General features: G+C 63.4%; 1 protein-coding gene across 4 annotated transcripts; it reads left to right on the top strand.

Annotated features, from left to right (window-relative positions):
* Positions 1-48: 48 nt before the first annotated feature.
* Positions 49-23,349, top strand: TMEM94 (transmembrane protein 94). 4 transcript variants are annotated; one of them, XM_090290675.1, is made up of 31 exons: positions 49-177; positions 8,224-8,343; positions 8,630-8,757; positions 9,020-9,156; positions 12,525-12,727; positions 13,068-13,219; positions 13,539-13,641; positions 13,844-13,930; positions 14,192-14,308; positions 14,653-14,709; positions 14,938-15,042; positions 15,162-15,326; positions 15,471-15,680; positions 16,151-16,466; positions 16,664-16,837; positions 17,194-17,296; positions 17,413-17,630; positions 18,312-18,493; positions 18,582-18,720; positions 18,974-19,086; positions 19,213-19,312; positions 19,602-19,710; positions 19,920-20,109; positions 20,332-20,409; positions 20,649-20,734; positions 20,960-21,041; positions 21,274-21,422; positions 21,510-21,604; positions 21,708-21,801; positions 21,966-22,136; positions 22,274-23,349. In XM_090290675.1, exons 1-31 carry the CDS (start codon positions 154-156, stop codon positions 22,344-22,346), a joined length of 4,080 nt encoding a protein of 1,359 aa, XP_090146801.1. In that variant the 5' UTR covers positions 49-153; the 3' UTR covers positions 22,347-23,349. The 4 variants fall into 4 exon arrangements, with proteins under 4 accessions (XP_090146801.1, XP_090146804.1, XP_090146803.1 ...); XM_090290678.1 differs by lacking the exon at positions 49-177 and adding an exon at positions 3,801-3,869 and having other exon boundaries at positions 15,471-15,632; XM_090290677.1 differs by lacking the exon at positions 49-177 and adding an exon at positions 3,801-3,869 and having other exon boundaries at positions 18,315-18,493.
* The last annotated feature ends 243 nt before the right edge of the window (positions 23,350-23,592 follow it).

Raw genomic sequence — 23,592 nt, 5'->3', positions numbered from 1 at the left:
TCCAGCAGCCTGGACTGATGCGGTTTCTTCCTCATTTTCCTCCCCAGATGCTGTGACTGTGACAGAGTCACTGGGGTCTGTCCATGTTGGGGAGGAGCCTTCCTGTCGGGGCCGACCGCACACACCGGGGCATGCCTGCCGTATTCGGGGCCCATGGATCTGAAGGAGAAGCGTGCGGTAGGTGTGCTTGGCTCGCCTGTAAGTCTGTTGGCCTCTCCCTGGGAGGTGCTCGTTTGGGGTCTTTAAATCAGAAGTGAGAGAAGGGCAGGGCTCTGGGGCTTGGGGTGCGTGAACGTGTTCCCCTCCACGAGGGTGCTGTGCTCGGCTGGGACTCAGGGGTGCAGGACGGAGGCGGACCAGCCAGTTAGCACAACTGCGAGGCAGCGGGTTTCTGACTTGGGTTGGCTCCGAGCCGGCCTTTCCCTTCTTGCCCAGGGGCGTGTAATTTCGTGTGTTTGCTCTTCGCTAGGGCTCTGCCCCAGCCTGCCGGCGCCCTGTCTGTGGTTAGGGGAGAGCTGCCGGTCAGGCTGCAGACGCAGCTGCGCGGCCAGGAGGTCCAGGCCTCCGCCTCCCCGCCTGCCCCCAGGCGCACCCACTCCCGTGCAGGTGGACTTCGCATCAGAGTATCCCTCTCCTGAGCCGCCGCCGCCCTCGGGGGGGTCCTTTCCCCTCTCGCCTGGACTTGTGCCTGGCCTTCTAACCCGTCCCTCTGTGTCTGACTCCTTCTGCTCGGCTGTCAGAGAAGGCGATCCAAAACGCAGGGCTGACCCCTCATCACCCCTGCTTAAAAGCTGTCAAAGGCTTGGTGCCACCTGCTGCACCCTTCGGTGCGGAGTGCAGAGCCCGCCACAGTCCTGCCGCTGGCCATCGGCCCCGCCTCCCCAGCCTCCCCTGCCTTGGGCACACGCTTCACATTTAGGCAGTTACCCTAAAACGCCCCCCACCCCTTTTCCGGGCACACCCCTACTGTTCTCCAAGACTAAGTGTAGGCATCACCCCCTCCTGATAAACCCTCCTGCCCCTCTCCAGGGGTCCCTCCTTCAGTGTCACAGGCCTCCTCCCTCGCCCTTGGTACCCTGTATCGAACAGTCTGTCTGCGCCCTGGCTCTTGGCACAGACCCTGGCATGGAGCAAGTTATTTATTAACTTGAATTTATGGATAGTGATCTTCCTGCCAAGGAGGTCTTGGGGAGTTTGGAGAGGGAACTAGGCCTCTGGCGGTGCCCGGCTGCGTGCTGACTTGTTCAGCGCCGGGCTTCACGTGCCCCCGGGCCAGCTGTGGGACTGGCTCGCGGACCTGAGCTTGAAGCAGGGCTGTGCCACCTCCTGTTCACGGAGCTGCTGGCTGCTCGGCAGGTGGCCATCCCGGCAGGGACAGGCACACGGGAAAGCCCCAGTTCCCTCTCCCCTGGCGTGGGCACCACTGCATACGGTTGCAAGGGCTGCAATTCCAGGGAGCACCTCCCCCTCCTCCAGGCTATGAGGGTGTCTGAGGCGGAGACTTGCCTGGGTGAGGCCGACTGTCCGTAGAACAGAGGACAGCATCGTCCTCTGGGTCCAGCGTGTTGCTGAGCATGAGTTCCTAGTGAGCTGGGGAAGCAAAGTCCTGTGATCCAGGGGGCTGGCCGGTTCTCAGGGGCCATTTCTCCTGGAGGGTTTTCCTTTCTCCTCTTCTTTCTCCCCTGGGTGGCTGAGTCCTGACCTGGAACGCGTGGTCACCGGCAGCAGCGGCTGCGGAATGCTCACTCCCTTTCGGTTGGTAGAACTCCTGGCGCTGGGAGGTGGCCCCTGGCTTGGAGAAGCATCCAGTCCGGTTGAGGAATCAGTGGTACAAGCAGCTAAGTCATGGGACCTGATGGGCTTCCTGCCCGAGGTGCCTTGCTGGTTGTGTGACTTGGCTTCTCCAGATAGACCCAGGGGCCTCTGACAGTCACGGCTTCTTGGGGGCGTGGGACGCGGAGAGCCAGGTGCTGGCAGTCGATGGTGAGGGGGCCTGTCGTCTCCTGCTGTAGCCCACAATTCGTTTGACTGTTGCTGGTTGATGTTCTGCACCGTCCCCTTTCTCCTCAGGACCCACCTGTCCTCAGTGTGTCCCCTTCAGAGCCTCCCTCCTCCCGCCTCCAGCCCTCCAGCCCACAGGGGACGCGCTGTGGCAGCCACAGCCTGGGTGTAGGGCTGCCCTCTCCATCACAAACTGGGCGGTGTAGGAAGGGGTTTCTGCAGAACAGCTGGGTCGGACCCCATGAGCTGTTGTTTCCAGGGCCTCTTGCCCCAGAGGGAGCGCATTTGTTTCGCTGTGGTTCCCATGGAGCAGTGCCTTTTAGCAGAAGGCTAAAGGGGCAGCGTGACCTGGGAGCAGGGGACGGGGGGAAAGGGGACAGAGGTCCTCCTCCTTGCAGTGTGCTCAGGCAGCAGACATCCTCATGGTGGCTGCTCAGAAGGGGACCCTGCCTCCCCCAGGCCTGGGCCCCAGGGAGACTTCCCACCCTTAACCTCCGGGCTGCCGGGCCCCTCCTTTTCATTCTGGCTCAGCCCTGGGTTTGGCCGGGGCCCCACAGGGAGCTGTGCTGGAGGAGGGGGAGGGGAGAGGCTGGCTGGAAGTCCTCCCTCCCTGCAGCTCCCGATGGTGTCGTCTAGGAAACCCGGGGCCCTGGAGAAGCGGGCTCAGGCTGCAGCCGCGCTCCGTGGCTATTGGCCCGTTAGGCTGTTCCCCCGCCTCGGGTTTGTGCAGCCCCATCCTGAGGGCGGTGTGGACACAGGCCGAGAAGTTCCCATACGGTCCCAGGACCTTTCGAGCCCTTTCACCCAGGGGAAGTGCTGACAGCTTCCTGTCTGTCAAACCGGGGCCCAGGGCGATGCCCAGGATCTGCTGATACCCAGGGAGGCGCAGAGGCGGGAGCCCAGGTCACAGGCCCCTCCTTCGGCCCAGTGTCCGCAGTTGCCTGGTCCCTGGGGCACTCAGGCAGGGGTGTCTAACGGCACCTGCGTCCGTCGCTGCTGCCCCAGCTCTGCAGCCTCATGGAGCAGCAGCTGTTGGGGTCCCAGTGCCAGCTGGTTGGCAGGTGTCGGGTCCCAGATGTTGAAATCCTCAGAGGCCCTTCCTTCGGGGCTGGGGCTGGCCCTGCGCTCTGCGCTGGACCCCTCCACGCGCTTCCTGGCCCCTGCCCTGCCCTGTAAGAGTCACCGCTTCAGGCTTCTCAGTTGCCATTTCGTCCCCCTCCTCGCAGGATGTGCTGCTATTAATAACTCGCAAGTCCCCCTCCCCTGCTTCCTGCAGCCCTGGCTGTGGAGAGAGCTGCTGTTGGCTGGGCTCCACGCTGGGAGTCTCAGCGACTTGGGGGAGCCCTCCCATGGCAGGCTCTCCGCAGTGGGGCCCCTAACCTCGTCCAGGGACTGGGGCCAAGGAAGGGCAGTCCGGGAAGGAGCCCAGGTGCCCCTCGATGGCTGCAGTTGCCCTGATGACAGCAGCCGCCTCCCACCGCCCACCCCCTGGGCTGCCCCCTGCGTATGCGCAGGGGCCCCCTCTGACTAGCAGGCCAACCCCCAGACATCAGGGAGAGCATCTACAAACTTCTTCTCGCAGCCCTGGCTCCCCTCCCCCCTTTCCCCTCCCTTTGGGTGCCATGCGGCCTGCCTCCTCCTCCTTCCTCCCTCAGTCTGCAGCGCAGCGGGACTGGAAATAGGCTGAATTAATCAGCAGATTGGAGCTCCGCTGGGCTGCGCTCGGTCGCTGCCGCACCGGCTGCCTGCTCACAGGCTCTCTCGCTCTCCCCCTGGGCGGCGTTGGAAGTTCTGTAGCTGACTCCGTGTGGCTCATGCTCTTTAAGCAGGCAGAGCTATGGATGCCCCTCCAGGGCAAACGCAACAAAGTGAGTACGCCGGCCAGCGTGGGTCCGCGCCTCTGTCCCAGTGCCTGGTGCCTGCTCTGCGCGGGAGGCTTTGGGGAGGCGGTGTCCACCGGAGGCCACTTGGGTTGCCAGGTAGCTAGGACTGCGGAAGGAGGCTGGGCATGGAAGCCAGCAAGCCGCTGTGTTTCAGGACCTGCCAGCCAGGCTCCCATGTCTCCCAGAGCAGTAGTAGAGCCGAGCTTCCCAGGGGGGCGTCGGTCTCCTGGATGCTGGGACCCGGGACTCCGTGCAGAAGGGACAGAAAACCCTGGGTCTGGATGGCGGCCCTCCTCTGGGCCAGTAAGGGGCTTTTCTCACGGGAGCAACCAGAGCTGTGGTGGTTTAATCTTAGGTTTCGGTGGCTGCAGGCGGAAGAAAATGGGTGAAGGCGCTAAGGTGAGCCTGAGCCTGGAGGGTGAGGAAGGGGAGGAAGCTTGAGGCTTCGGATGCCCTGGCTACAGACAGCCAATTTGTGTCTGGCCAAGCTCAGGAGAGGTTTATCATGACTCCCAAAAAACACCCTGGCTCTCGTGGCCGAATCTCTGCTTCAGTGGTTCAGGCGTTATGTGACATCCAGCTTTGGGCCCCTCCCCGCCTGCATTGGCCAAGAAGGCTGTGATGGTGGGGACCTGGCAAAGGGGCCAGCCGGTTCTAATCAGTGGTTTTCTACTGTTGTCAACGCCAGGGGTCAAGGTCTAAATTCATAACCTGTCTACCTGAGCCCAGGGGACCCTGATTTTGCTTGTTCCCAAAGCAGATGGGGCAGGAAGGGAAGCAGCGGCCGTACCGAGAGCACCGTGGAGGGGCCCGGAAGGGCTGGGGCCTGGGGCTGCGGGCTCTGGGCTGCGGAGAAGGCTGAGTGGGGTGGCGCAGGAGAGCACCGGCGTGCTGGCTCAGTAGGCTGACCCGGATGCTCAGCTCTGGGCCCGGGGGCCGGTCCTGTTTAGTGGCAGATTCCTTGCGGTTCTGATCTGACAGAGGTCCCCAAGCACCCCTGTCCTGCCAGCCCTCCCCTGGGTGATGGAACAGAGAGAAGCAGGCCAGCACGCAGTGGGGGTTTGCTGTAAGCCTCTCCCGAACCCGGGCAGTTAAACCAGACGGACTGCGTTGGTTCTACCTGCAAAGCACGAGTGTAAGCGGAGAAGCAGGACTTCGCCGCCCCGCTGGTGCAGAGGCCTGCGTTAGCCATGGCTCCTCGCCCTGGGCGCGTCTCCAGCGGGGTCTGGGGACGGACATTGGGGTTTCTGAGCTTCTGGGAAGAGGGAAGTGCCTTTGGGTCCTTAAGGCGGCGGCAGATGTCCCTGTCCCTTCCTGGCCCTGGGCGGCAATAGAAGCGGACCTCAGACCGCACGTGTTCAACGCGGGTCTTCATTCCTCGAGCAGACCACGTCTGTCCTCACACGGTCGCCCCGACGGTGCCCAGGGGCGCGGGGGCGCCCGGCCCAACCCATGCTTCGGGAAGGGCCGGCAGAGCCCGCGTGCCCAGCGCCCTCTGGCTTCCCTGGGACAGGGTGAAGGCCCTCCCCAGCCGTGGCTGCCTCCCCACGAGGGAGAGAACCCACGGCACAGAGGAGACAGGGGCCCGGCGGCCACGGGTGACGCGTGGCCGTGAGGCCGGTGAGCCGCCCCGGCGGCTGGGGCAGCAAGGCCAGGGCCCCGCCCCGCGGCCAGCCTGTGCGGGCAGGCCCCGTCCGGGAACGACTGATTCTCTGCCGCGCGGTCTTTAATCGTCAGTCTGCGGTCGGCGCTCCCGGCCGCCACAGCGTGTGCGGGCAGCCGCCCTCCCGCCTCCGCGCGCCGTGCCCCGGCAGCGTCCGTCCGGGAACCCGGGGGCTGAGAGGAAGGGCAAGCGCAGGGCTGGGCAGGGCAGCAGGTGTCCGCGCGGCCACGGGGCAGGCGGAGGGCAAGTGCGGAGCGGCCCGGTGCCCAGGCCTGGCTTGCGGGGGGCGCCTTGGAGCCCGCCCCCGCCCCCGCCCCGCTGCAGAGCAGCAGCTTCCTAGGGACCGGCAGCCCTGCCCTTCTCCCGCCCAGTCCCTGTCTTTCTGGCGCGGAGCCTGTTCCCTGCGTAGGCCGGCCCCTGCCGCCTCCCTGGGCTCTCTCCCGTCACCGTTGCTGGAGGCCTGGCCGAGGCAGTAACACCCTGGGCGCTCCCGTGCCCGAGCCTGCGGGGGACAGGGCCCAGGGAGGGCAGGCCCAGGAGAGCCGCACCCGGCAGCGGTGCCTCCACAGTCACCCCGTCCCTGCCTGGGCTGGGACGACGGGCGTCCCGGCTCCGGGCCAGCCGCTCGGACGTGAGCCGGCTGCGGCCCCCTTTTCCTTCTCTCAACCCTTCCCGGCTCTTCCCGAGGCAAGGAGACGGGGGCAGAGCTCGGCCTTACCTGCCGCTCATCTGGGCCAGGCCTCGGGGGCGCCCCACGGCCCTGCCGGGCTGTGGGACCTCAGGAGCACAGGGCTTACCTGGGCTCCTGCCCGGAGAGCGCGCTCTTCCTGTGCGTTCGCTCCGCCACTGGCTGCGGGCCCGTGCGTTCGCTCCGCCATTGGCTGCGGGCGTGCGCGTTCGCTCAGTGATTGGCTGCGGGCGTGCGCGTTCGCTCAGTGATTGGCTGCGGGCGTGCGCGTTCGCTCAGTGATTGGCTGCGGGCGTGTGCGTTCGCTCCGCCATTGGCTGCGGGCGTGCGCGTTCGCTCAGTGATTGGCTGCGGGCGTGTGCGTTCGCTCCGCCATTGGCTGCGGGCGTGCGCGTTCGCTCAGTGATTGGCTGCGGGCGTGCGCGTTCGCTCAGTGATTGGCTGCGGGCGTGCGCGTTCGCTCAGTGATTGGCTGCAGGCGCGTGCGTTCGCTCCGCCATTGGCTGCGGACGCGTGCGTTCGCTCTGTCATTGGCTGCGGGTGTGTGCGTTCGCTCCGCCATTGGCTGCGGGCGCGTGCGTTCGCTCCGTCACTCGGTGAGTGGTCACTGAGCTGCTGCTGAGTGCCGGGCGCTGCCCTAGCAGTTGGTGGGAGGGGCGGGGATGGGAGAACTCAGTACCTGTCTTCCGGGGATGGGCCGTCTAGTGGGGGAGCAGAGGGGGTGGGCCCATCGTGACAGCGCTGAACGAGGCAGCCTGTGAGCCACGTTGCCCAGGGGGCCATGGGAATACGAACCGCCCCCTGGGTTTTGGGAACATTTCCTAGAGCAGGTGATGTTTGAGCTGAGTCTCCAAGGGGCGGTAAGAGTTGTCGGGGGCGGGAGTGTGTCCTTGGCTGGGAAAACACAAACAGGTGTTTGCACACGAGCAGGGAGGGAGGCCGGAGAAGCCGGCAGGTGGCAGGGCGAGCGGGACTCGGGGCCCGATTTTAAAGTTAAAGGGGGTCAGGTGATCAGACATGCGCTTACGCTGGCGGGTGTCGCCGTTGGTTCAGACAAGGTAGAGACTGAAGGGGGAGCTGGGGGGGGAGAAGGGCGGGGTCCGTGAGGGGATTCCCGCTCCGGCCTGGGTACCTAGTGAGGTGGTAACTGCGGGGGGAGTGTGGACTCTGGTGGGGTGGGGGGCGGGCGACCATTTCTGGGTCTGGCCTTATGGACTCAGGTGCCTCTGAAATGGCTGTGAGCCACGTCAGTACACAGGTCAGAATTCGGGGCCGTGGGCCGGGGACAGGCCGGAGGGGACTCCCGGAGGTGTAAGCTCATTGGGGGCTGCCACCGTCACTGGCTGGCATCGCCCTGGAAATGTACATCCTGTCGTGAGGCTGTGATGGGGTGCACTGTGGGGTTGACGGAGGGGAGAGAACAGAGTCGGAGGAGGAGGACACAGGAAGGGGGGGTCAGCGAGCAGGAAGGCCAGGCTGGGGGTCACTTAGGTGCACGGCCCTGTCCTGGGAGACTCTGATCTTCCTGTGTTGTATGTCGCAGTCCCTCCTTTCTATGAAACGGCAGTTACGGAAGATGGGTTTTCCCTAATTTTTTCTCTAGGCACAATGAGCTGGTAGCATCTCCATGTTAACCCCCTCTGCCCCAGTGGAATCTAAAAGGTGGCAGCGGTGAGGCAGCTGGAGGTCAGCGGTGACAGCAGCCTCGGGGTGGGGGGTGGGAGACGCTGCTGGCGGTGGGTTGAAAGTGGAGTGAAAGGTGAGTCAGAAAACACTGAGTATAGAAAGTTTTGTTTCTGCTTTTGTTTTAAACTTGGCTTTGAAGAGCAGGAGAGACTAGATACTTGAACGTCTTGGTTTGGTGGAGATTTCCACATGCTTACACCCTGAGGGATGGGGGGGGCAGGGCCTGGGGAGGGAAGAGCCCTATCTTGACTGGGGACCTGGAGCCTCAGGGCACACGCTGAGCGCTTCTTGCTTCCCTGCAGGACGTGGTGCCCTCTGCCTTGGGCCTGTCCACCTGGAAGGCGCTCAGCATCCTGAAGGAGCAGCTGGAGACTGTGTTGGAAGGACACCTGAAGGAGCGGAAGAAGTGTCTCACCTGGAAGGTAGGCCAGGGCCTGGTGGGGACGGCAGAGAAGCTTAGGGCACATTCGCAGGGCCCCTGATGCACCCTGCTGCCCTGGAGGGTGTGACGTCCCCACTGCTCCCCCCGCCCCCAGCATCATTGAAAATCAGAAAGAAGCTGGGGTTCCTTTCACAGTGAGTCCAACAGGCTGGCCCCCAGCTGAGACTAAAAGGAGAAGACAGAGCCCGCCACAGGGGCTGGGTAGGGCGGGTGTCAGGGAAGGCGGCCCCTGTCACGTCCCTGTCCCTGCCTCTGCTGCTCCCCAGGAGGCGTGGAGAAGCAGCTTCCTGCACCACGGTAACCGCTGCTCCTGCTTCCACTGGCCGGGCGCCTCGCTCATGCTGCTGGCCGCCCTGCTGCTGCTGGGCTGCTGTGGGGGCCAGCCGGCGGGCAGGTACGCACCAAGGCCCGGCCTCCCCCTCCCGGGTCTGCGCTGGCCGCTCTCCTGCCTCAGCAGAGGCTGCTGTCCCGCCTGGGACATCCTGGGGGAGACGGGCTGCTGCCCCAGGAGGGATCCTCTGCCCCTTGGGGGCCTGCTGGCAGCACTGGGCCCACACCCGCTTTCCCAGAGGGTCGGGGCTGGCGTGGGGGGTGAGTGTGGGGTCTGGGGCCCTGGTCGGCTGGGCCGGCGCCAGTAGCCCTCACCCTCCTGCCAGCCACGGGGCGGAGCTGCTGAGTGCCTCCACGCTGCTCCTCTTGCTGCTGCTCAACCTCATCCTCATCGGGCGGCAGGGGCGACTGAAGCGTCGGGAGGTAGAGCGGAGGCTTCGCGGGATCATCGACCAAATCCAAGGTGGGGCCAGGGTCAGGCGCGTAGGGCGGGAGATGACCTGTGATGGGTCAGTGCTTGAAGAACCCCAGCCCCACCCCCACCCCCAGAGCCCCAGCACGAGGCGTGGCCTCGGGTCAGCCTTCTGGGGGCTCTTGGCACCAAGCACCTTATCAGGGTTACCCTGCCCTCTTTTGAGCAGGCCAGGGAGAGCCGTGGGCCACTCCGGCAGGCGGGGTGACTAACAGCACCCCCGCTGGCTTGCAGACTCGCTCTGTCAGTTGGGAGACTAACAGGGCAGACCCTCTCTCTTGGCAGGAGGCCAGAAGAGACTTTCTCTTCCAAGGCTGCCTCGTCCAACGGTACTGGGCTGGAGAGGTCCGTGACACCTGCAGGAACTGGGGCTGGGGGCAGGCAGCCAGGAGCCAAAGGTAGAGCAGCCCTGTTCCTGACAGGGTAGGGACTCGCTCAGGCAGGCAGGTTTCTGCTCACCCAGCCACTCAGCCAGCGCTTCTGAAGCTCTGGCGACGGGTTGAGGACCACGTTAGGCTCTTTTTTTTTTTTTTTTTTTTTTTTTAAGTATAGTTTATTGATTATGTTGTTACAGTAGTTCCAATTTTTTCCCCCTTTGCTCCCCTCCATCAGGTACCCCCCTTCCTTCCAGCAGTCCCATCCCCCTTAGTTCATGACCATGGGTCATATATGTAAGTTCTTTGGCTTCACCCTTTCCTATGTGATTCTTAACTTCCCCCTGTCTGTTTTGTGCTAACCGATTATGCTTCTTAGTCCCTGCACCATTTCCCCATTTTCCCCCCGCCCCCCTCCCAGCTGATAACTCTCCAAATGATCCCCATACCTATGATTCTGTTTCTATTCTGGTTTGCTTAGTTGGATTTTGTTTTTATTTTTTAGATTCAGTTGTTGATAGTTGTGAGTTTGTTGTCATTTTAGTGTTCATAGTTTTGATCTTCTATTTCTTAAGTAAGTCCTTTTGACATTTCATATAATAATGGCTTGGTGATGATGAACTTCCATTAGCTTCACCTTGTCTGGGTAGCACTTCATCTGCCCTTCCATTCTAAATGATAGCTTTGCTGGATAGAGTAGTCCTGGTTGCAGGTTGCCTTTCATCACAGTGAATACTGCTTGCCAGTCCCTTTCTGCCTGCAAAGTGTCCTCTGAGAAATCAGCTGATAGTCCTATAGGCACCTCTCCCACTCTCCGCCTCTCTCTGCTTCCCCCAGGACTCTGTCTTTATCTTTCACATTTGGCACCTCAGTCATGATGCATCCTGGTGTGGTCCCCTCTGGGTCCAGCTTGCCCGAGACCCTCCGTGCTTCCTGGACCTGTATGTCCATCTCCTTTGCAAAGTTTGGGAATTTTTCCTCATTTTTTTCAATTCTTGCTTCCTCATTCTGCACTGGTTGACTGTTTTTTTCTTCCTTATGTTCCAAATCATTGATTAGAACCCCAGTTTTCTTCCCTTCACCATTGGTTTTGTGTGGATTTTCTTTCGTTTCATTTAGCATAGCGTTCACTTCTTCCCTTATGCGTTTGTCGTACTTAAGCACACCTGTCAAGTCTGTGAGCATCTTTATCAGCAGTGTCTTGAATTCTGTGTCTGTTAGGTTGTCTATTTCCTTGTCGTTTAGTTCTCCCGCTGGAACCTTGATCTGTTCCCCTTTTTGGGCCATACCTCTCTGTCTCCTCATTCTGACAGGCTTCTGTGTTTGTCTGCCTCTGCGTCCCGGGTAGAGCTGTCGCACCTGTTATGTTGTAAGGGATGGAGCCTTCGGGATTCGTTAGTACAGGGTGACCCGTTTCACCACATTGTGGCGCTGTATGCGGGGGAGGGGTCCGAGAGGGAACAATGCTGTCTGCCCAGCACTCGCCCCTTTTCCAGGCACCTCTCCCACTTCCGTATGGGACTGGCGCCCCTCTAGCTGTTGCCCTGGCCATCGTTCCCAGAATGGGAGAGTCTGCGGATGTTCTAGGACCATGGGGGCTCTTTAAACAAGCGGACTCTGCTGAGAGACCAGCAGTTTCTGCCTCCGCCCTAATCCCCACTGGTCTGCACAGTCAGAAGCAATGAGGCTTGACTTTCCCCAGTGCTGGGACCGTGAGCTGTGATGTCCAGTGAGGAGCTGGGAACGCTTCCCAGGTGTCCCTCCTGACTTTTTAAAACATGTGACTGCGCTTTCTGCCGGCCTGCCACTGCCGCCACCACTGCTGCCACCACACCGCATCCTCTCTGCCCCGGATCCGCCCCTCCTACTTGTCTGGATGAGTGTTTCTTCTTTATATCTTTGTTTGCTGGACTTCCATGCAGCTCGATTTTCTGGAACTTCTGGTTGTCTCTAGTTCTGCGGTAGTTGTGTTCCTTCTTAGTTGTGGAGGGAGATGCAGCATGTCTGTTTGGGCCTCCATCTTGGCCGGAAGTCCACATTAGGCTCTTTTGAGAGATGGCCGTTCCTGCTTTACACGAGTGTGTGGTCTAAGAGAGCAGCCCCTACTCTCCTGAGACCATCCTCTTGACAGTGCCGGGCAGTGCAGTTGAAGTGTTAAGTGAGACTCTGATAGGATCCACTCATTGCATCCATGTGCCAGGCGCTGGGAGGACAGAGGTGACCAGGAAGGGCGGGCCCGGCTTTCCGGGAGCTTAGTCTTTGCTCAGGGACGGTCAACAGCTCCCGCTTGCTCATCAGAGCCATTCTCCGTGGCTTCCCAGAACCTCTGGCACAGGCTCCAGCCTTCCTCTCCAGACTCTTCCTTTTGCTCTTCATCCTCACGTTAAAACTACTGGCACTTCCAGACCCACTGAGGACTTCCCTGTCCTTGTGCCCTTGTCCTGCTGCCTTTCTGCCTGGCATGCTTCTCCCTCGCTGTCTCCAGCTGACAGAAATCTTGCCCATTCCTCGTGACCCATCTCCAGTGCTCCCTCTTCCATGCAGCCTTCTCTGATTGCCCCAGCTCTTCTGTGCTCCTGCAGCTCCTGGATCTTTCCTGACACTCTTAGCATGTGTGTTTGCCTTGTTGGAGTTATCTGCCCATGCGTTTCATCTCCCCTCCCAGGCTGTGGCTCTTCATATTTTACGTTTGTATCTTCACAGGGCTTATCACACCCATCAAAGCCCTCAGCAATGTTTGTGAAATGCATTTGACAGGAACAGGGGTTCAGACAGTAAGAGCTTCAGGTGTTCAGAGGAGGCGGAAGTGCCTGGGCCGGGTGCTTGGGAAAGGCTTTGTGGGGGAGTCGACCCTGAAAGAGGGGAAGTGTTGGGAAGAATGGTATGGGCTGCTGCTGGATTTCAGAGGCGGGCTTCACAGGAGCGCAAAGCTCCGTGGTGTGTGCAGCCCTGGTGAGGTGGTCTCCCTCTCTCTGTTCTCACTAGATACCCTCAGGGACGGCAAGGAGATCAAGTGGCCAGATGTCATGTACCCTGACCTCCACATGCCCTTTGCACCATCCTGGTCCCTGCACTGGGCCTACAGAGATGGACGTCTGGTCAACCTGCCAGTTAGCCTGTTGGTGGAAGGAGACATCATAGCTCTGAGGCCTGGCCAGGAATCGTTCGCCTCTCTGAGGGGAATCAAGGTAGCTCGGGCTTTTCTCCTTCCCTGCAGGCGCTGCGGGAGAGACCACAGGCAATGGCGTGAGGGTCCCAGGCTTAATCCTGAGGCTTCCTGGCCTCCTCATAGACTTCTTGGCACAGGCTCTCGGGGAGCGGAAAGGGCTGGGGCACCTTTCCCTGCCTTGTCCTGTTCGTTCTTCTCTGACCCTCCAGCTGCTAGGGACCTAGCCCCACGGGCCCCACCCCCAGTGACTCTCTGCTAGCCAATGGTCCCTAACCCCATGTTATGTCTCCATTGGGCTGGACCTCGGGAGGAAGAGTGGCCTCCGACGGCCCTCAGCCCCTCCCCTCCGTCCCCGGCAGGATGACGAACACATCGTCTTGGAGCCCGGAGACCTGTTTCCCCCTTTCTCTCCACCCCCGTCCCCCCGGGGAGAAGTGAGGAAAGGGCCACAGAACCCCCAGCAGCACCGGCTCTTCCGCGTCCTTGAGACCCCCGTGATTGACAACATCAGGTGGGGGTGCTGCCCGACCCCAACTTCTCCTCCCCGGTGCCCTCGGAGCAGGCGTGACAAGGCAAGAGCCTGTCCATACAGATGCCCTCCAGGGCAGGCCTCTCTGCAGGTTCTTCAGTGTCCTGGGAGCACTCTTAGATGGGTGATTGCTCCCTCCCAGTCCCCATTCTGAGGGGTGACTCTGGGGGCAGCCCAGGCCACGTCCAGGGGCCCCTTGGCTGGGGCTGAGGACCAGGAGGGAACTGCAGGCCCCAGTGACGCTCAGTGGAGGTACGGTTTCTGGGCTTTCCCCTGAGCGGAGGGTCCCCTCTTCCTGCAGATGGTGCCTGGACAGGGCCCTGGCCCGCCCCGTCACGGCCCTGGACAATGAGCGGTTCACGGTGCAGTCGGTGATGCTCCACTACGCCATGCCCGTGGTCCTGGTGCGTGAGTGGGCCACGTGGGGCAGGGGAGCGGGACGTGGGGGAGCCTCAGGGCCAGCCCGGGTGAGCGTGTGAGTGGAGACAGGGGCCCCAGACGGAGCCCGCCGGTGTGGGCGGTGAGTGGGCAAAGGCTCAGGAGCCTCAGAGCCTGGGCCCGTCTCTGGGGGGAGGGGTTCAGGCTGTACTCCTGCTCCCCCAACAGGCTAGCTTCCTGCTCACCAACGCCCTGCGCTTCATGCTGAGTGCGCCCGGCGTCACGTCCTGGCAGTACACGCTCCTCCAGCTACAGGTACCGACGCTCCTTTCCTCTCTGCCGCGCTTTTCTCTTTCCCTGGAGGCCGGGTCCTCTCGTCCCTGACTGTCCCTACTTCTGTGCAGCCCAGGCGTCCCTCAGGCTTTAGCTTCAGAACACCTGCTTCCCCTCTTCCCTTCCTGTCCCCGACAGCTGTCCCTTTGCACTCAGGGAATGATGTGGGGCAGGGGACGCTGTGCCCGCCCTCCCTGGGGCCACAGCTCTTCGGAGCTGACAGTGGGGCCCCCTCTCTCCCAGGTGAATGGCGTTCTGCCCATCCTCCCCCTCATCTTTCCAGTCCTCTGGGTTCTGGCCACCGCTTGCGGAGAAGCCCGCGTCCTGGCCCAGATGAGCAAGGGCTCCCCCAGCTCCCTGGTAGGTTTCCCGAGGCTCCTGGGGGACGTGCAAAGAGAACAGGAACGGGAACAAGTGAGGGAGTCCCCAGGGAGCAGCAGGGGGAGTTCATCTCTGCCATGGGCCCCGGCCCCAGGCAGCCTCCCAGGGCATTGCCCTCTCCATCCGGAAGGGCCTCCAGGCCAAGCCCCGGGGGTGGGTGAGCATCCGTCCTGGTTCTCAGCAGACCGGGATCGGGGGCTGCCCGGTGTCCTTGGCCAAAGGCATTAGGAGCCTTGTGGGTATGGGGTCCCCACCTGCCAATCTGGAGGCCTGTGTGAGGAGGGCAGCCCCTCCTTGAGGCTCACCCCCTCTTCTCCGTGCAGCTGGCCAAGTTCTCGGAGGACACACTCAGCAGCTACACAGAGGCCATCTCCACTCAGGTACCCGCGGGGCGGCCTCGCCTTCCTTTATGACCTTCTAGCCTCCAGTGGGCCCTGGGGGTCCCCAGTCTCTATCTCGTGGCAGCGTATCGCTGCTCTGCCTGGGGAAACACCCCCTCACCCCACCCGCCTGGTGCCCCCCTGGGCTGTGGCCTCTGGTGGCCCCACAGCCTGTCTCCTGGGAAATGTGCTGCGCCCCAAACGCCCTCATGGACCTCCTCCCACCAGGAAATGCTGCGCTGCATTTGGGGCCACTTTCTGCGGGTGATCCAGGGGACATCGCCCACACTGAGCCACAGCTCGAGCCTGCTGCACAGCCTGGGCTCCGTCACGGTGCGTGCGGGCCCTGCGGGGGCCCTGCCCAGCAGGTCTGGGTGCCTGCCGGCTGCTCCAGGGGCCCCTGGCGGAGGGGGGAGCCCAGGCCCCTTGCCAAGCCTCGCCTCTCCCTGCAGGTCCTGTGCTGTGTGGACAAGCAGGGGATCCTGTCCTGGCCAAACCCCAGCCCCGAGACCGTGCTGTTCTTCAGCGGGAAGGTGGAGCCCCCGCACAGCAGCCACGAGGACCTCACGGATGACCTGTCCACCCGCTCCTTCTGCCACCCCGAGGGAGAGGAGGAGGTACGGCCGGGGCCTCGGAGGGGGGGCGAGAGGGAGAAGGAGCGCCCGCTTCTGAGCAGCTGCGGCGGACCCGCAGAGGAGGCAGCGAGGGACGTCCCCGCCCTGCCGCCCGGGTCCCAGGCCTGTGCTCCTTGCTCCCGTCAGCCGCACGAACGAGACGCCCTCCTGGCCGGCGCCCTGAGCGCCACCGTGCACCTGTCCAACGAGCAGGCGTGTGACGACTGGCCCGGCGGTGGCCCCAGGCCCCCGGACGCCTGTTCTCAGCACAGAGCGCGCGGCCGTGGCGCGCCCCCGTCCGGCTCTAACGTGAGCTTCAGCAGGGCCGCGGAGGGCGGGCAAGAAGAGCCTGGCGAGGTGAGGGGAGAGGGCGGGAGCGGCGCCTCGGTCGGGCCCAGGGCGTCCTGGCCTCCCTGCCGCGGGGCCCCGGGGGCACAGCCCAAAGCCCAGAGTCTCGGGTCCCCGGGCTTGGCCTGGGGCTTCGCCCTGGCTCCTCTGAGCGATGGGGCCCTCGCCCCCTTTGGGGTCTCACTGATGGTCACTGGTCGGGAGGAGGCCCTTCCTCCTAGTAACAGCCTCCTGAAGACAGAGAGCCAGCGGCTCCTTCTAGGACAGGTCCGTCATCGTTTCCCCGGTGGCCTACTCGGCCCTTCCTTAGGCACGGCCCGCGTCATTGGGCCCAGGCTCTGGAGCAGCCAGGAGCCCGAGGACAGGGAGGGGATCTCCGGGGGTGGGGTGGGGGGGGCGTGAGTTTGCTGTGCCTTCTTCTCCCAGGGGCACCCCCGCGCCCCGCCCATTCGCCTGCCCCCCCCCCCCCGTTCCCCCAGACCCAGCCTGGGCTGGAGGCGGAGCCCTGCGAGGCGGAGGACCTCGTGTGTGACTGCCACCTGGAGATGCTGAGCCTGTCCCAGGACCAGCAGAACCCGCCCTGCATCCAGTTCGATGACTCCAACTGGCAGCTGCACCTGCCCTCGCTCAAGCCCCTGGGCCTCAACGTGCTCCTGAACCTGTGCAACGCCAGCGTCACCGAGCGGCTGTGCCGCTTCTCGGACCACCTGTGCAACGTCGCGCTGCAGGAGAGCCACAGCGCTGTGCTGCCCGTCCACGTGCCCTGGGGCCTCTGTGAGCTCGCCCGCCTCATCGGTGCGTGGCCCCGGGCGGGACCCCCGGGAGCCCTTGCAGCTTCCGGCCGCCCCCTCCAGCCGGGCACGGCTGTCTGGCAGCACTTCCTTATCCGGGAAGTCGCCGTGGGATGGAGAGGTGGAAGGAGCCATGCCGGGGAGGGGGCTGTGCCGGGGGCTGTGTGCCTCCGGGCCCTGAGTGCTGCCCTCCTCCTGCAGGCTTCACACCCGGGGCCAAGGAGCTCTTCAAGCAGGAGAACCACCTGGCGCTTTACCGTCTCCCCAGTGCCGAGATGGTGAAGGAGAGCTCCCTGGGGAGGCTATCCTGTGTCACCAAGCGGCGGCCCCCGCTCAGCCACATGATCAGCCTCTTCATCAAGGACGCCACCACCAGTGAGCCTCCCATGCTTGGCCCACATCAGGCCACAGCTTCCAGGAGCTTGGGGCAGGGCTCTGCCCTCCTCGTCCCTTTTGGGGAGTGCTGGGCCGGGGAGCACTGGACAGCTTCCTAAGACCTCAGATATGGCAGGATTGGGCTGGGGGACCGGGGCTGGGATGGTGGCAGTCACAGAGGAGGGACTGTCTGAAGGATGGGCGGCCCAGCGGCGTTCTGCACGGGCTCACTAGTGTGAGGCCTGGATGGTTCCCTCTGCGCCCAGGGTTGGCACCGTGCTGCCCATGAGGGCAAGGGGGCGGGGGAGCTGTGGCCCGGGGCATCACGGTCTGGCCTTTTGATTCACTCCCCTCAGGCACAGAGCAGATGCTGTCTCACGGCACAGCGGATGTGGTCTTGGAGGCCTGCACGGACTTCTGGGACGGAGCTGACATCTACCCTCTCTCGGGCTCCGACAGGTGGGTGAGGAAGCCCACGCCAGTGCAGCGCCCTCGGCCCAGGCGGCCGGCCTTCCTGGCGCACAGGCATGGGAGTCGCAGGGCCGCCCCCTCACTCCTGTGCTGCTCCCCGGCAGGAAGAAAGTGCTGGATTTCTACCAGCGAGCCTGCCTGTCTGGCTACTGCTCCGCCTTCGCCTACAAGCCCATGAGCTGCACCCTGTCCTCTCAGCTCAACGGCAAGTGCATCGAGCTGGTGCAGGCGCCCGGCCAGAGCAGCATCTTCACCGCGTGCGAGCTGCCCGGCACCGTCCCCGTCAAGCTGAGCACCCGCCGCAACAGCTGGAGCTCTGACGGTACCGCGCGCAGTCGTCCCGCCGGAGGCCGAGAGGGGGGCTTCCCGAGGGCTGTGGAACTGATCGTAGCAGGGGGGACAGTGCGCATAGCCCTGGACCAGGAACGCCGCGGTGGCACTCATTGTCTGGTGACGTGGGCAAGTCCCTTCGTCGTGTCACCTATCAGCTAGTGCTTCCGCTGCCCTCCTCCCGGTTTCCCGTGATGCTTCCGTGGGATGGTAGGTAGGAAGGCGCTGCCTTTGAAAGTTACCCCCAGCAGCAGGTCCGGAACACCGCCTGTTCAAGCAGACGGAAGGCTGGGCCGCAAACCCTGCGGGAACAGGAGGACTCTGCCCTACTGACCCCCCACCCCAACGCCCCTCTGCCAGACAGGGGGTCTTGTAACCCGAGAGGCTCTGCACTGAAGCGGTTGCCGAGGGCGGGGCCGGCCCCTTGCCCAGACCAGGGCCGGGCAGTTGTTACTCCGTAGGGCTGTCACCGGACTGATGAGTGCCTTTCGTTGTCTTTTCTCCTGTGTCTGCTCGCTCCTTCCTGTGTCCCGGCTACATGTGTGCGTGCTCCTTGATCTGGGTGTGGCCTCTGTGTGTGTGGCCCTGGGCTGCCTTCTGGAATTTGCCGGTTCCTGGGTGTCCTGGCTGGGCCGTGTCTTGGCTGGTCTTGGTGCCTTGTGCCGACCTGAAGAAGGGATCGGGGAGGTGCTGGAGAAGGAAGACTGCATGCAGGCCCTGAGCGGCCAGATCTTCATGGGCATGGTGTCCTCCCAGTACCAGGCCCGGCTGGACATCGTGCGCCTCATCGACGGGCTGGTCAATGCCTGCATCCGCTTCGTCTACTTCTCTCTGGAGGACGAGCTCAAAAGCAAGGTGGGGAGAGCTGCCCCCTCTGCCGCCACTGATCCTCATTCCCGTGGTCTGCAGGGCCCACCTGTTCATTGCCATCTGCTTTTTGCAGGTGTTTGCAGAAAAGATGGGCCTGGAGACAGGCTGGAACTGCCACATCTCCCTCACGCCCAATGGGGACATGCCTGGCTCTGAGATCCCGCCCTCCAGCCCCAGCCACGCTGGCTCTCTGCATGATGACCTGAACCAGGGTGAGGGCAGAGCTTTGTGGTGGGGCCGAGGTGGGTGTGGGCAGTCCCCCGCTTTGAGCCGCACTAGAAAGAGCCCCGTGGATCCCTCTTGATTCGTACATTCCCTTGGAAAATGGTTCCGATCTCCCTGCGGTACTGGCAGCTGACAGGGAGGAAAGGAGACCCATAGGCAGGAAGCTCTGTGCCATCGCAGGGCCCGAAAAGGCCCCTGCAGGCCGGCCCTGGGGTGAGGGACAGGCTTTTGTCCCCACAGTGTCCCGAGACGATGCAGAAGGGCTCCTGTTGGAGGAGGAGGGTCACTCGGACCTTGTTAGCTTCCAGCCCACGGATAGTGACCTCCCCAGCTTCCTGGAGGACTGCAACAGGGTAGGGCGGCAGGGCCGGCACCCCACACGCCTCGAAGGGGCGCCTGGCTGGCCTGGGGTAGAGAAGGGAGGGCCACGGGACCCTTGCCGCCTGACCCCAAGGCCGCGGCATCTCCACCCGCTCCAGGCCAAGCTGCCCCGCGGCATCCACCAGGTGCGGCCCCACCTGCAGAACATCGACAACGTGCCCCTGCTGGTGCCCCTCTTCACCGACTGCACCCCCGAGAGTGAGCGCTGGGGCCGCGGGGACGGGCATCCTGTGCGCTCTCCAGGGGACGTTCGTCTCCCATTCGGGGAGCAAAGGAACCTGGGCTGGAGGGATTGGGGAGCCTGGTGGGCTGGAGCTGTGGGCGTGGCCATTCCAGGGAGTCAGAGGTGTCATACGTCTGGGGAGGATGGTCACACAGGGGAGCCCGCCGTCCGTCATCTCCTGTTCTCCCGTCCTGCGGGGCTCTGCCCAGTGCCTCACACGGGGCTTGGCCTGCCTGACTCGGTGTCCCTGCCCCTGCCCCTCAGCCATGTGCGAGATGATCAAGATCATGCAGGAGTATGGGGAGGTGACCTGCTGCCTGGGCAGCTCTGCCAACCTGCGGAACAGCTGCCTCTTCCTCCAGAGCGACATCAGGTCGGGGACACCGCCTCTACCTCCCGGAGACCCCAGACTTGGGCTTCCGCGGGGCTGGGGCATATCTTATGGCTGACCTCGCCCTGTTTGAGGGGCCCGAGGGGCCTGGGCATGGTGGGGCGAAGAGAGGGTGGCGCTCGCGCAGTTCTGCGGGAGACGGGGCCTTTGCGAAGTGCGGCTGACGGGCGTGCCTCCCCTGCGCCGCGCAGCGTTGCCCTGGACCCGCTGTACCCGTCCCGCTGCTCCTGGGAGGCCTTTGGCTACGCCGCCAGCACCGCCATGGCCCGGGCCTCGGATGGCCTCTCTCCCCTGCGGCTCTCAGGGCACCTCAACAGCCTGCCTTGCTCCCTGACCTTCCGCCAAGAGGAGACCATCAGCATCATCCGCCTCATCGAGCAGGTGGGGGCTTGGGCTGGTGGACGGGGGCCTGGGGAGGGGGTGTTGCGACGCAGGATCCATCTGGGCTGCCAAGGGCCAGTGCCCCTCCAGGCGAAGCTCTCCCGGGCAGCGTGGTTTGCAGGGGCAGCGTGGTTTGCAGGAGCAGCGGGGCACCCGGCTCTCGGCTGAGGTTCGTCAGCTGTGGTGCCTGAGAGGCCACAACCTGTCCCTCCCGGCCCCTAGGCTCGGCACGCCACCTACGGCATTCGCAAGTGCTTCCTCTTCCTGCTGCAGTGCCAGCTGTCTCTCGTGGTCATCCAGGTGAGCCCGGCCTGCTGCGTGGCTTACGGGCCCGCTGGGAGGCGGGGAGGGTGCACACAGCCTCTCTGAGACCGCTGGGCTTTGGGAGACAGCCCGTGAGCACGGCAGCGAGCCCTGCAGCCCAGCTCCTCTGGGCTGGGACGTGAGCGTCGGCCCGGGCGCAGGGCGAGGTGGCCCAGGGCTCCCAGCGTCCTGCCGTCTGTCAGTCTAATCGCACTCCCGGGGCTCTCCTGGCCCAGTTCCTCTCCTGCCTAGTCCAGCTGCCACCGCTGCTCAGCACCACCGACATCCTGTGGCTGTCCTGCTTTTGCTACCCTCTGCTCAGGTGAGAAGCTGGCTGCTCCTCGGTGCCCAGGCGGGCAGGGCGGGGTGTTAGCGAGTACCCGCAGGAGCCCAGGGTCACAGAGCCCCAGGAAGACGCCCCTTTGTCTTAGCCCTCCTGCCTACCACCCCTGCCCTCACTCCCGGCTCCCCAAATCCCAAGATTCCCATGTGGGAATTGGGAGACAGGGTCACAGTCACTGCCCTTTACCCGGTCTCTGCTTTTCAGCATCTCTCTGCTGGGGAAGCCCCCCCATAGCTCCATCATGTCTATGGCAACGGGGAAAAACCTTCAGTCCATTCCTAAGAAGGTAAGCGAGGTACAGCCTGCGGGCCTAGGTTTTTCCCAAGGAACATGAGTGTGGAAGGGGCCGGTCCTTGGGGAAGGGAGTGTTCAGGACGCTGGGCAAGAGCCCCTCCGCAGGTGGGCAGTCCCTGCTCCTGTCCCCCAGCCCCGCCTCCCGTTGACCGAAGCGCCCATTGAGTCCTGGGGCTGCAGGGACCGCACCGCACCTGGAGTGACAGGCCTCCTTCCTCCCACAGACCCAGCACTACTTCCTGCTCTGCTTCTTGCTCAAGTTCAGCCTCACCATCAGCTCGTGCCTCGTCTGCTTTGGCTTCACACTGCAGAGCTTCTGTGACAGCTCCCGGGCCCGCAACCTCACCAACTGCTCCTCCATCATGCTGCCCAGGTGGGTCCCGCCCGCAGCCCCCACACCTCAGCCGTGTTCGCTCCCCTGGGGCCCAGAGGGGGCTGAGCCCACGCCTTGCTTTGGCAGCCACGCCGACACGGCTCCAGCCTGGTTCGACGACTTTGCCAACGGCCTGCTAGCGGCTCAGAAGCTCGCCGCCGCCCTGATCGTCCTGCACACTGGTGAGGGGCTCCTGGAAGGCGGCCCGTGGCGGCTGGTGGGGGTGCGCTGGGGACCAGGCCCCCAGCCATGGCAAGTCTGACCCCCAGGCCCCACGCTTTCCAGTCTTCATTTCTGTCACCCACGTGCATCGCACCAAGCCGCTGTGGAGGAAGAGCCCCCTGACCAACCTCTGGTGGTCCCTGGCTGTGCCTGTGGTGTGAGTGGCTGAGCTGGGGACGGGGCAGGGGCTAGGGCAGGGCTCTGGTTTGAGGGCAGGTTTGAGCCCGAGGTCGCGGGGCACCCTCTCTGAGCTGCTGGTGCGCTGAAGAGGGGGGAGGGGAGCCAGGAGGCCCAGGCTGATGCGGGGCCGCCCCTCCGCAGGCTGCTGGGGCAGGTGGTCCAGACCACAGTCGACCTGAAGCTGTGGACGCACAGGGACAGCCGCGTCCACTTCGGCCTGGAGGACGTTCCTCTGTTGACGTGGCTCCTGGGCTGCCTGTCCCTGGTCCTCGTGGTAGTCACCAACGAGATTGTGAAGCTGCACGAGATTCGGTGAGCCGCCAGCAGGGCACACCACCTGGCCACCGGTCCCTTGCCTTCTTGCCACCCACCTCTGCCTCTTCCTTGTCCTGTCCCGACCCTGACGGGGGGTCTGTGCTAACCTGGACCTTACTCTCCTGCCCCACCAGGGTCCGGGTCCGCTACCAGAAGCGACAGAAGCTGCAGTTTGAAACCAAGCTGGGCATGAACTCTCCCTTCTGAGCCCCTGACCACGGTGGCCACAGTGGCCCTGGTCCCTGGGGCTAATACCAGACCCGTTTCTGAGTCTGGGGAGCTGGTATCATGAATGTTTCAGGGTTTGCTCTCGTGCCCTATGGCAGTGGACGCCCTGACCCCCAGGGCTACCGTGGAGGAGCTCACAAGCCGAGGCCTCGTCAGACTGCCCTGGCTCTTCCCGGGGCCCCACCAGGGCCATCCTTGACTGTGACCTCGTGCGCTTGGAGGACTCAGCCCCTCCAGCTGCGGGCTGCTGCCCCTCAGCGTCTCCTGACCAGCGACCTCTGCTCAGGGCTGTGGTCTGTGGGGACAGGGCCTTGGCCTTTGCAGAGCAGTAGCCGCAGCCGTGGGAGGTCCAGTCAGCTTGCAGGGCCACTGCTGATGGCCGGCCGGGGAGATGCTGCGTCCCCTCATCCTGTCGTCCTGGGGCAGGGGCCTGGGGGCAGCCGCGTCTTCCCCTCCCTCCCTTCGTGGGGGAGCCTCACAGAGACCTGATGGGAAGGGCCCACCCTGCCCTGGGACCCCCTCCTGTGCCCGCTCTTGAGCAGGCCACAGAACCCCCTGCGGAGTTCTCCTGTGAAACGTTTTTACTGGTGTATATTTTTTACTGGAAATGAGCCTTTTCAGAATGCAGACTGGTTTGTATTAAAACTTATAAATTGTCTAAGAAAAGCCTGTGGCTAGTCCGTGAGGCAGCCACTGAGGGGAGGGGGCGCCTCCAGGCCTCCGCCGCCCACATCAGCGGGAGCCCAGGGGCCCCGCTGCTAAGTCCCTGGCACAGACACACACACACACGCTGGCTGCGTGGAATGACACTTTCATTGGTGTTAGTTGGGGTAAGAGGTTAACGGTTACAGAACCGGGCCCTGGCCAACCAGGTCAGGCTTCCAGCCCCAAGGTGGGCAGTGGGCACTCTTGCTGCGGTCTGGAGCCCCTCCCCGACTGCGTCTGCTCAGGCAGTTATAGAATAAATCCCATTTAAAATATATGCATTTCTCTCTGCTTAAAAAATACATTTACAATTGAAAAAGTTTGGACTCTGGGGGTCTGTTAACCACACTGCCCCAGCCTCATGAGCTTTGCTTTGCTGAGGGCAGGCAGGGGAGGGGCCAGCACCTGGCCAGAGTGCTGCCGCCACTGCCACCGAGCGGCCCCTGGTGTCATTTACGTGTCCTATGTACACCGGTGGGGATCCAGCCAGACTCAGCCCCAGAACAGCACAGCCGGTGGC

This window comes from Furipterus horrens, unplaced genomic scaffold (assembly GCF_987537825.1).
Source record: "Furipterus horrens unplaced genomic scaffold, mFurHor1.1.pri manual_scaffold_11, whole genome shotgun sequence".
In the NCBI taxonomy this organism is placed as follows: Eukaryota; Metazoa; Chordata; class Mammalia; order Chiroptera; family Furipteridae; genus Furipterus; species Furipterus horrens.
Note: the sequence above shows the minus strand (reverse complement) of the source record. Positions and strands in the feature narration are given on the sequence as shown.

Excerpts from the sequence above, each read along its gene's own strand:
- TMEM94 (XM_090290676.1), top strand. The coding sequence starts at position 3,816 with ATGCTCTTTAAGCAGGCAGAGCTATGGATGCCCCTCCAGGGCAAACGC. Across the intron at positions 8,758-9,019 it reads GGGGGCCAGCCGGCGGGCAG|CCACGGGGCGGAGCTGCTGA; the intron begins GTACGCACCAAG and ends CCCTCCTGCCAG. Across the intron at positions 20,110-20,331 it reads TCATCCGCCTCATCGAGCAG|GCTCGGCACGCCACCTACGG; the intron begins GTGGGGGCTTGG and ends CCCGGCCCCTAG.